This window comes from Antedon mediterranea, chromosome 7 (assembly GCF_964355755.1).
Source record: "Antedon mediterranea chromosome 7, ecAntMedi1.1, whole genome shotgun sequence".
NCBI classification, from domain to species: Eukaryota; Metazoa; Echinodermata; class Crinoidea; order Comatulida; family Antedonidae; genus Antedon; species Antedon mediterranea.
Window position 1 is genome coordinate 24,629,783 of NC_092676.1, and position 12,095 is coordinate 24,641,877.

The following is a 12,095-nucleotide window of genomic DNA, read 5'->3' on the forward strand; positions in this document are numbered from 1 at the left end:
CATTATTATTTATATTTGAATATATAACAGCATATCATTGACAATACTTTTTCTACTCCGTGACCTCATAAGCGGGGTTGATGAAACTAGTCCCTGCTGAAGTAGACTGTCCGTCGTGTTTGTCTGAATCTCTATGCTGATAACCAGACACCACGTCCGTGCTGTTATAACTGTTTATGTTGGTTTGTACACTAAAGTCAGCCTTCTCTACGCAAGTTTTCTGAGGCTTTGGGCGTTGTTTCCTGCAACGAAATGGTAAAATTAGCATAATGGTTCACCTGTGTTGGCCTTCCTCCAATTATCAGTTTATGCACTTCAACCATCGTCGATGTATGTGACATTTTCTGTTATTTTATTTGAGATTATCAGTGAAAAACAAAAATTAGATTATAATTAGATTATAGATAATTATTTCTTCGACAATTTATTTTGCGCGTGTTTGAAATATGGAAGTAATCGTCAAAGAATTTTGTATTAATCTCTTTTATTTGAATGTGACCACTGTCAAAAGTACGTTTTAATCAATTTTTATCGTCTTTTTTATGGTCATTTTGTTTACTTATTTTATATATTTTAATTAATTGTTTTAAAATGTAAAATAACGAATGCAAATATGGTTTTAAAAACATGAAAATCAATCATTTTATGTATATACAGCAAATGTTTTTTTACTTTTTAACGTTGTAACATATATGAGAGGAAAAATATTTTTATAACAGAGTATGATAATAAAGGTGGGACGAAGCTACACAAGACAAAAAAAAAACCCAAAAAACAATTACTTTAGTTATGAAAACCATCTTCATAATAAAATTAAATAAATTCATCTTCTTCCAAAAATTAATTTGAAAAAAAATATAAAACGTTGGATGAGTTTTCAAAGTTTCTTTCAATTAATTCTTCCTAATGTTATGCTAATGTGATTGATCACCAAATAATTATAATAAGAAAACATACTTTCCAAAGTATTCTCCATCTTCCATTGTCTCTGGCAGTTCTCTATTGAGTGTCTCAGGAAGTAATAGTGCTAGTAATCCAGCAGATATTGACATGAAGCTGAAAATTATCAGTGGTAACGGAGGCCATACTTTTCCAATCTCTAGAATTATTGGTGCGATTATACCACCAATACGAGCCGACATTGATGATGTTCCCATACCAGCGCTCCTGTAATATGTACAACTTATTTATTAGGCATAAGCAAATTACTTACAACAAGGCAATCTAACAACACGTTTGATTGTGTGTCATATTATATTTAAAAAATTGAGGTTTTAAATTGTATTTTTTTTGTATTGTTGATGCAGATGTTAATACAAACGTTCCGAGAATGTAATGCATTTTATAATGTTCTATTTTTTGTTTTGTTTGTCTTTGTTCAACTTTGGCAACGTTATCATGATGTCTGTCTCGTGCAAATGTTTTTAATCGAAAGTTTTTAAACTGTGTCTTATGAATGAGACTATGTTTCAACTAGAAATACAAGGCTTAATATAATATTATCTATTTTAATCAATGGATACTTCCAAAGTAACGACAACAATGATTTTATATTATAATATGTCACATACCTTACAGGTGTTGGGTACAACTCGACAGAATACATATAAATGATACCAAATGAAGCAGAAATACCAAACTTTCCAATGAGCGACACCGTAGTTCTAGCCCATCCGCTAGCTGAGAAATGGATAAAAAATAAAGAAAAAATGAATTTCTCGTAATAATGTTTCAAATTAATGTTTATCTGTCCTTGCTCAATGGTCATTTCACACTATCAGTACAAGTATCCAGTTACCAATTTAGCATAGGAAACAATTATTCAAATTGATGAAAACGCGCATAAGACGAAAGAAACGGTAATTCTATTCAAAGTGTATCTGCGCATGCGTATAAGCCCAGTAAACATACAGTAGTTGGATTTGTTATCGGAACTAAATTTGCCAATTACAACTTTGTCCACCGTCCCTGAAAAGAAAGTTAGAAAGGTATAGCAGTAACTCATTAAATGCTGATTTTTTTTTTAATTGAATGTTAGCGTGTACTTACGAACCCATATTGTTGTAAAACACGCAACACCGCCCAATAACATAAACACACAGAGGCAACGCCTTCGACCAAATCTGTCTATTCCAAACATTGCCGCCAAGTAGGCTGGTATTTCAACACAACCAGACAATATAAAAGCAAGATAGTCTCTCCCTCCCAGACTTGCTGTACTCAAAGAAAGACCATAATAAACAAGACTATTCACCAACCTAAACATTAAAGACAACCGTTAACTGGTGAATTTCTTTATGCTTTAATTTTTGTATATGTTTTAAATTGTACCGTACATAATAATAGTGCATGTATTTCTAGCCAATCGTCTACATCCCTTGAAATCAGTGAGTGCGATATAACTATACCCGGTTCTCTATCTGAGTCTACAAAATTAGTGAAATTATTTTACCAAACTTGTCAAATAAATTAAACATACCAATTGTACAGTATGTTTATTGTTTTCATTCTCATGTTAGGAGTCCGAAATAAGTCGGCTACAGTAGCTGTGGTTTCATTTTCTCTCTCCACCTAATAAGTTAAAAGAATATTATAATCAAAACTTATAAAGCGATTTTATTTTGTTCGTCGTAGCAGTGTTTTGTGTGGTTTGTTACGATTTACAACAAGGTAAACATTGTGTGCGTGTTCGTCAAGTTGTCTTTACTGTTTCGTTCTCAGTGTTGTCTTAGGATTTCTTTCTAAATAAAATATTGAGATTACCTTTGCTCTCTCTTCTTCAAACATGTTTTTAGGAACAGTTTCCGCCTTGTTTAGCCTCGCACATTCTTTGACTACCTTCTCTGCATCGTCGAATCTTTTCTTTGACATCAACCATCGTACAGACTCCGGGATAATTCTTAAAATAGAAAAAAAGCAATGATGTTTAAATTTAAATTTATATGACTAGATTCTTCCATATAGTCCATAGGCCGTCAATGTGCATGCTCGTCTACGTAGATCATGAGATGTGACTTTAGCCTATTAGCCTATATTCATAATCAATGTTAAAATAGTAGCTATTTCTAGCTTTAAGTACTGCTTACGGTATCATGAAAAAGTAGAAGAAATTTGGCACCGTTATAGTAAACTGTAGCCACCTCCAGTCTCTAATGAAATACGCCAATATACCGTACGTAATAAGACCAGCAGAGGTGAAGAAGTTGATGACCATACCAACGAACGTACGTTTTGATGGGCCGACAAGTTCAGTTGCTGCAAAGAAAAGGGAAAGCAAATACATATAAGGATATACTATACGTATAAAAAGTATAAGTCAGTGATGATACAATCATTTCATCTTCATCAACACATGCTATTGTTCTTATTGATCATGACGTGATTTGATTGGATTTGTGAAAATATATCATATCAATATCATTTTCATCGAAGATCGAAATAATAGTTTTAGGATGAAAGCTTTTTATGTCTTTTGTTTTCTGTACGCCTATAGGAAAATGTATCTATCTATTTATCATCGTTTGTTATCGTCCGTACACTGGCCTAACATGTGCCTGTAATTACGAAAGTTCTTTCCGCGTGCTCTACAACGTCCAGCTAGCTCCAGCTTGACTACCGTGGTCTTACTTACCAAGAGTAAATGAATTAAGGTATATTCCGATGTTAGCAAATCCAATGAAGAATCTGAAAATGGTAAAATACCAATACCCCGGTGCTACCGTAGTAGCGACTCCAAATACAAGCGTTATAAACATACATATAAACATTGTACTCTTTCGACCAATTCTAAAAAAGTAAAACATCAAAAATATGCAGTAAATTTAGTTGAAAAATTGTTTTAGACTCTCTAATAGCAGGCGGAAGAGTAGAGTAATATCACTCGTTCCTAGCTTGGCACTGCCTACACTATCAAACTAGTTTGACAAAAAAAAGTGTGATGTGCCCAAATAGTGATATTCTCAAATATGGTAGTGATATGAAATCATCATGTCCATATATGAGCACATCACATTTTGTTGTCACATAAAGTTTGATAGTGTAGACGACGGTGCTTTAGACTATTGAAGCTTGTAGAAATCTGGACAAATCCAACAGCAACCACCTCTCATTCTCTTCCCCCCCCCTCCCCCTCCTCCTCCTCCTCCTAGTAAAGCTTAGACCTACGTTTATTCTGTAATTAGTAAGGTAGGCTATTTTATTTTTTATTATTTTATTTATTCCACATTTATTTAGTCATCAATTACAGTACATCATAATTACAGTACATCTGAGAACAGGGATCCTGCATAAAAAGCTGTAACTTCGTTTTTTTGTAGGACCCTTTTACATAAGAACAAGTATATAGAACTTAAATAAACAAAGGTATGTTGTTAATCAGCATATAGTGATAAAAAGTATTTTTTTGACCTGTTTTGTTATACATTTATTTTGTTTCTTTAAGATAACCGGTTTATTACCACCATTACAAGTGAATTCTTTCCACAATTTTGGTCCATATATGTGTATAAACTGTTGACTGCAAGTTAGTCTTGTGAAGGGAATTTCGAATTCAGTTTCTGTTCTGAGGTTATGAGTAGGCCTATAATACTGTCACAGTAATTAAAAATATTTAAAATGTAAAGTAAGTGCATAGAATGAAAAGTTACTTACAAATCCGCAACATTACCAAATACGAATGACCCTAACAAAACACCAAAGAAATATACTGACTGAGCGAGAGATGCTTTAGATCCATCGTTACATACAAGATTGAACTGGAAAGAGAAAAGGGAATCACGAAGAGAAATGTGTTTATATTTTGTTGGTTGACACACTTACAAGAAATAATGCATATCCTGTCTAATATAGGCCTACATTGTTCTAAAAGATTGCATTCTTCTGTGAAATGAATCGCAAACCAATTTTACCCCATTGATATGGTCGCATGACAGCTACAGTAATACCGTATGGTAGAGCGCATGAAGTGAATTTAATGGAAAACGTACTTTAAAGGCGATATTGGACAAGTTGACAAAAGGCTTACTTCCTGAACGATGGTATTCTTGTACTGACTTCGGTCATATTCCCATCCATCTTCACATTCTTCTATATCTGGATCTGACAACTTACAACGCTCAGTATCTTCACCAAATTCAGAATATGTGACGTCACAACGTCTGCAGTTATTCTCCCGTAATATGGTGTCTTCGTCATCTTCGGGAATTGTTGCATTATACTTCAACGCATTACAGGTTTCCGTGTCTAGGCCCCAGAAGTAACAGTCTTGTCGTTCGAGTTGTGGGGTCTTGCACCAATGGTCTGTTCCAGCCGCCAAAAATACCTGTGCAAGGGTATTGTACATGGTCACTGTGGCCACCAAACATATCAGAAAATATACTCGTTTTTGGTAAAAACCAAACTCGCCAATATCTTTTAGAATATCGTCAAACTTCATTTTGTGTTTAATGCAGATACAAACAATGACAATGATCTGCGTAGTGTTAAACGGACCTTGTACTATTTACTAATATTTAAGTTTCAAAATTATCGTTCAAATTATCGTTTCGGTTGATAAATGAATAGATAAACAATGCCTCCTTCGTGTCACTGCATGATATTAATTAAATTGTAAAGATACATCTTTTGTTACAGTGTTTTATAGCTGTGATTTGCATAAACTGTAGTAAATATCTGTATAATGTACCCAGTAAGTCTAAAAGGCCACCATTAGATCTACTACCTAATAATACGTGTAATATGGATAATGGCCCGATTATTTTATTTTTATTTTATTTTTAACTGTTAAAGATATATTTTCCATGATCCACCTGAAAAAAATATTTTAAACATTTTTTTTTAATGTGCCATGCCAATGTCACACAATAGTTATTCCCTTTACCAAAAATTGGATCGAAAATATTTACCTAAAAAGATTTCTTTTTTTTTGTTGAACTCCGATTATTCATTAGGGTTGGTGAGTACCCTGCCAAAATACGCAAATTGAGGGCGCTATGCTTTGCCAAAATACGCAAATTGTGCCAAAATACGCAAATTGAGGGCACTATGCTTTGCCAAAATACGCAAGTCATGCCAAAATACGCAAATCTGCTTTGCCAACATACACAAATCATGCCAAAATACGAAAATCTGCTTTGCCAAAATACGCAAATCTGCTTTGCCAAAATACATAAATCATGCCTAAAATACGCAAATCTGCTTTGACAAAATAAGCAAATCTGCTTTGCCAAAATACCCAAATCATGCCAAAATACACGCAAAACTGCTTTGCCAAAATACACAATCATGCCAAAATACGCAAATCTGCTTTGTCAAAATACGCAAATCATGCCAAAATACGCAAATTGAGGGCGCTATGATTTGCCAAAATACACAAATCATGCCAAAATACGCAAATCTGCTTTGCCAAAATATGCAAATCTGCTTTGCCAAAATACACAAATCATGTCAAAATACGCAAATCTGCTTTGCCAAAATACACAAATCATGCCAAAATACGCAAATCTGCTTTGCCAAAATACACAAATCATGCCAAAATACGCAAATTTAGGGCGCTATGCTTTGCCAAAATACACAAATCATGCCAAAATACGCAAATCTGCTTTGCCAAAATTCACAAATCATGCCAAAATACGCAAATCTGCTTTGCCAAAATGCACAAATCATGCCAAAATACGCAAATTGAGGACGCTATGTTTGCCAAAATACACAAATCATGCCAAAATACGCAAATCTGCTTTGCCAAAATACGCAAATCATGCCAAAATACGCAAATTGAGGGCGCTATGCTTTGCGTATTTTGGCATGAATTGTGTATTTTGGCAAAGCATAGCGCCCTCAATTTGCGTATTTTGGCAAGATTTGCGTATTTTGGCAAAGCATAGCGCCCTCAATTTGCGTATTTTGGCAATTTTTTGGGTATTTTGGCATGATGCTCACCAACCCTACTCCTACTCTTTTTATAAGTAACATTAGTTTTTTTTGTTTTTTTTTTCTATGAAAGTGATTAACTAGATTAAAACTAAAAATGACCTATTCAAAGTCTGATTATATTAATTTTATTTTTTATGTTTTTTGGATGGACAATACATCTTTCATGTAATTGATTTTAAGCGCACATCAGCACATGAAAGAAAACTGTACAGGTTGACTTATTTTATTCATTGTCAGTTGTCGTATTACATAATATTTGTATTTTAATAGATTATTCGTTTTATCTACATTTATAACTCCAAAATGTCACACAAGAAAGCTATGTCACATTGTTCATGTTATTATGAAGATACTGATACGGTATCATGTCTAACGACAAGAAACAGTATGTATCAAGTCTGACGGCAACCTTTCTTTCACATGTGTTACTGTTTGTCTCTCTCTTGACACTATCATAGAAGTCCTTTTTCGAAAGCCTTATGTCACCTGTTAGTCCGGATGGTTAGTGCTTTAGCTTCCTTAAGGTTTATACCTCTTCAATTGCGTTAGCACCCCACCCTTTATTTTATTATAATTATTTGTTTATAGTGAAATTATTTTAAAGGGTTAGGTCATAATATTTAGAAGCATAAACTTATTTTGTTTTCGTGGATCGAGCATTATCACTTGTACTACCAGTAATGAAAACCACATATGTCTACAGCTAATTCTCTTAACTTTACTCTACCACTTCATACGCTTGGTTTGTAAAGCTACTTTCAATATCCACTTGTCCACAGTAGTCAACCATCGTAGGTTTACTTGTTGGTTCTTTAACCTTTTTTCTTCTGTAAATTAATATAACATGATTAAAATTACTGAAATTGTAAAGTATATCTTTATAATAATTATATCACTACTTAACTTATTTAATATGATAAATCATTAATACAATTTAGTACAATTATCTTGTGTAGTAGAACATTGAATTAATCAAAACTATACATTTGATATAAACTTACTTTCCAATTGTTTCTCCATCTTCTATTGTCTCTGGCAGTTCTTTATTGAGGGTTTCAGGTAGTAACAAGGCTAGTAGTCCAGCAGATATCGACATAAAACTGAAAATCATCAGTGGTAGAGGAGGCCATATCTTTCCAATTTCCAGAATAATGGGGGCGAGTATACCACCAACACGAGCCGACATGGACGATGTACCCATACCAACACTCCTGAAAAATTACATTAGTACGTCTTGTGTACGCTTGGTTATATTTTTTGGAAAATGTGTGTTTCTTTCTGTCTACACTATCAAACTTTATGTGACAACAAAATGTGATGTGCCCATAGATAATAATAGACATGATGATGTCATCTCACTACCATATTTGAGCATATCATTACCATATTTGAACACATCACACTTTTTATCAAACTAGTTTGATAGAATTTAGACAGAGCTGTATGGAATTAGAAAAGATAAATGCCGTAAATTGTCTGAGGACATTGATCAACCCAGATGTTCCAGATAACTTACCTGACTGGAGTGGGATACAGTTCAGCAGAAAACACATATATTATACCAAACGAAGCAGCAATCCCGAATTTCCCAATAAGAGACACTGTAGTCCTACCCCATCCCATAGCTGCAAATGAATAGAGTTTAAACATTAAATCATCACCTACCTTACTTTCTTTAAAAAAAAAACTAAAAAAAAAAAAACTTAATCAATCAATATTCATTAATTAATATTAATAAGTTTGCTCCTATGGAATTCTTTTGTATTGATATTCAACTAAAATCTGTTTGGCCTTTTTTTTTTTTTTTTTTTTATTAGAAAGTAATTTTACGTTATGTAATGTCTTTTGAAATCTCAGCCTTAAAGCCTTTTTTGGCTTATTTGAGATTCCACACATAAACTAAGACTTAACCAGGTTTTTATTTTTGTCTTGATCTTTTATTTATTTTATGTGGAACAATAAAAAATGAAATGAAATAAATAAAGACGATTGTTTTAGTGGTAAATTACAAAAATTTGAGCAAAATTCTGAAAGTGATAAAGGGCGTGCTATTCAATATTACAGCAATGTATTAAAAATATAAAACTCGAGACGTCTTATCGTCACCGATATATCGATTATTCTAAAAAGGAATATGTATGGTATTTTGGTATGTAGCTATTTGTCAACATTTCTTTCATCATATTAAGTGAATGGGTAGAGATATCTAATATGGTATGATTGGGATACTTACGGACCCATACAGTTGTTAAACAAGCCACACCTCCCAATACCATAAAGGCACACAGTACTCGTTTGCGACCAAATGTACCTATAGCAGGTATGGCCACAATGTATGCCGGTATTTCAACAACACCAGAAAGTATAAACGCTAAATAGTCTCTGCCACCCAGACTTGCAGTGCTCAGTGATAGTCCATAATATACAAGACTATTCACTAACCTAAATAAATTAAGAAGAACAAATCAGGTAAAAAATGGTGTATGTAATTTTTTTAAATTTAATTACTGTATACACTCGGTGCTGTGAGGCAGTGACGTTTTTTTAGTAACACATTGTAAAATGTATTGCTGGTAAAATACTGATCGTTCTTTACACGATCGTTAAAAAGAGACACGCTATGGGGTGAACGTGTTGAGGTATGCGATATATACAATCACATAATATCACTTATTAATCATTTACCAATTGTAAAGAATATTTATAGTTTTCATCCGCAAGTTTGGAGTCCGAAAAAGATCGACTACGGTGTAGGTGACGTCATGTCCTGCCTTCTCCTAAACATAAATATAAAGCAAGAAGAAAGAGTATAGTTTTATCTTTAATGTTGTTAGCGAGACAGAGGTGTACAGCCTGATTTCCATATGTCGCACAAAAGAAGAGTTCATTCTTGTTTTGAGTTACGGCAACCAAATGAATTTAACTGTATGTGGCCTACTATGGCAGGTTACTTGTTTAATTCTTCTATAAAATACAATTACATTTCTATGTCATCATCATTTATAATTGTTTACCATTTCCAATTTCTGTTCTTCAAATAAATTGTCAGGTAGTTCTTCCAAACTGACTTTGTTGACTTTTGCACATTCTTTGATAAGATCTTCTGCTTCGTCAAATCTTTTCTGTGATATCAGCCATCGTACAGATTCGGGGATAAATCTATGACAAATAAATTCTGCTAGTTATGGAATAGGAAAACAGATAAATGAGTACCGAAACTCCGCCCCATCGGCTATCATTTGGCCCTTCGCTCTTCTCCTTGGTTTGCACTTGGCCCAACGCTCCTGCCCGCAAGCTATCACTTTGTCCAACGCCTCGAGGAAGAAGCAGAAACAGAGTACAATATACCGTAATAAGTTAATACGTCCGTTCATTCAAATGTTATAAAATGTAAAATAACAGTAATGTATTATGCATGTAAAGTTAGAAATGTCACTTTGCAAATTGGTTAGAGATTACCCTATAGAACCAATACTTACGGGATCATCAGAAAGTAAAGTGCATTTGGCAATGTTATAGTTAGCTGTAACCATCGCCAATCCCTGATGAAATATGCCAGAACACCATAAAGGATGAAGCCGGATGATATGTAGAAGTTAATCACCATGCCAGCAAAAGTACGTTTTGACGGTCCAACAAGCTCAGTCGCTGAATAAAATATAATAGGCCTAGGCATCATACAACTTACGTAAAATCACATAATAGTTTACTTTGATTGAAAAATGTTTACTTACCAATAGTAAATGCGGCAAGGTATATTCCAATATTAGAAAAACCAACAATAGTTCTAAATACCGTAAACCACCAATAGCCAGGTGCAAATGCCGTCGCTATACCAAATACAAGAGTTATGAACATACACAGAAACATCGTCTTTTTACGGCCAATTCTAATGATAGAATCAAAATTACGGAATAATATTATTCGTTCTTATATAGAACAATGCTTCTAAGTGCTTCACATTATTACCCCGGTCATTTTTTTCGGATCAAACACGTATGGAAACATCCTCTTCCATAATGAAGCTAGTAATCGGCGGAAAACTGTGTCTTGACCTAACCGGATACCTATTTATACACCTAGGTGGAGAGACGAAAACGTAAGTATAGTATCTTGCCTAGGATACATGCGATGCGACCAGAGTTGGATTCGAACTCATGATCTCACGATCAGTAATCCAACGTCCACACACTGCGCAACATGCCCTCGGCAATATAGTACAGAATAAAGTAATAATTATAACAATATCCCGGATTTTACAAAGTGCTAACTGATGTGAAACCTCTAAGCGCTATACTGTATATTGTTACCCCGGTCATTTTTTGGATCAAACACGTATGGAAACATATTCCCAGTACAGCTAGTAGTAGCAACGCAAAGTTCAAACCTTATTTTTGAGTCAGTTATCAGTTATTATTAATGATTATCGGATGACAACGTTTGAAAAATAAATTGAAAGAAGGCAATGTATACTTACATATCAGCAAGAGATCCAAAAACAAATGATCCTACCAAAACACCTGCAAAATAAATTGATTGAGAAAGTGATGCCTTGGATCCGTCGTCACACACGAGATCGAACTGCAATAAAATGTAATTATGTTTATTGACAAAATAGGTTATTAAACTGCAATTTATGTAGCTCTTTAACAATAGAGTTCTTACGTCTTGGATGACAGTTGCTTTGTACTGACTTCTGTCATATTCCCACCCATCTTCACATTCTTCTATATCTGGATCTGACAACTTGCAGCGCTCAGTATCTTCATCAAATTCAGAATATGTGACGTCACAACGTCTGCAGTTATTCTCTCGTAATAGGGTGTATTCGTCATCTTCAGGAATTGTTATATTGTACTTTAAATCAGTACAGGTTTTCTCGTCTAGGCCCCAGGAATAGCAGTCTTGGCGTTCAAGTTGCGGGGTCTTGCACCAATGGTCAGTGGTGGGGGCTAGAAATACCATAGCGACTTGAGGAAACAAGGTTGTTACGCCCGTGAAGCATAGAAGGAAGTATACTCTCTTTTGATAAAAACCAAACTCTCCAAGATACTGGAGAATGTCGTCAAACTTCATGTTTTCCTTTAGATTTTCAAAAAAACATTAAAAATCATCTGCTTTCTAAGCAAATGCCTGATAAATAACAAGGGTGTGAACGAAAGTGT

The 12,095-nt window shown here is 34.1% G+C and overlaps 2 protein-coding genes across 2 annotated transcripts; both read right to left on the reverse strand.

The window, feature by feature from the left end:
- Positions 1-52: 52 nt before the first annotated feature.
- LOC140055544 (organic cation transporter protein-like) lies at positions 53-10,304 on the reverse strand. Its single transcript, XM_072100880.1, has 16 exons — positions 10,295-10,304; positions 9,945-10,108; positions 9,616-9,707; positions 9,164-9,372; positions 8,447-8,555; positions 7,932-8,141; positions 7,658-7,757; positions 4,986-5,320; positions 3,632-3,786; positions 3,087-3,294; positions 2,764-2,899; positions 2,480-2,571; positions 2,050-2,258; positions 1,572-1,680; positions 958-1,167; positions 53-242 (listed from the first exon to the last, which is right to left on the reverse strand). The coding sequence occupies exons 1-16, from the start codon at positions 10,302-10,304 to the stop codon at positions 53-55; spliced, it is 2,538 nt and encodes an 845-aa protein (XP_071956981.1).
- Positions 10,305-10,405: 101 nt separating this feature from the next.
- LOC140055545 (organic cation transporter protein-like) lies at positions 10,406-12,006 on the reverse strand. Its single transcript, XM_072100881.1, has 4 exons — positions 11,596-12,006; positions 11,408-11,511; positions 10,665-10,819; positions 10,406-10,578 (listed from the first exon to the last, which is right to left on the reverse strand). Exons 1-4 carry the CDS (start codon positions 12,004-12,006, stop codon positions 10,406-10,408), a joined length of 843 nt encoding a protein of 280 aa, XP_071956982.1.
- Positions 12,007-12,095: the final 89 nt, after the last annotated feature.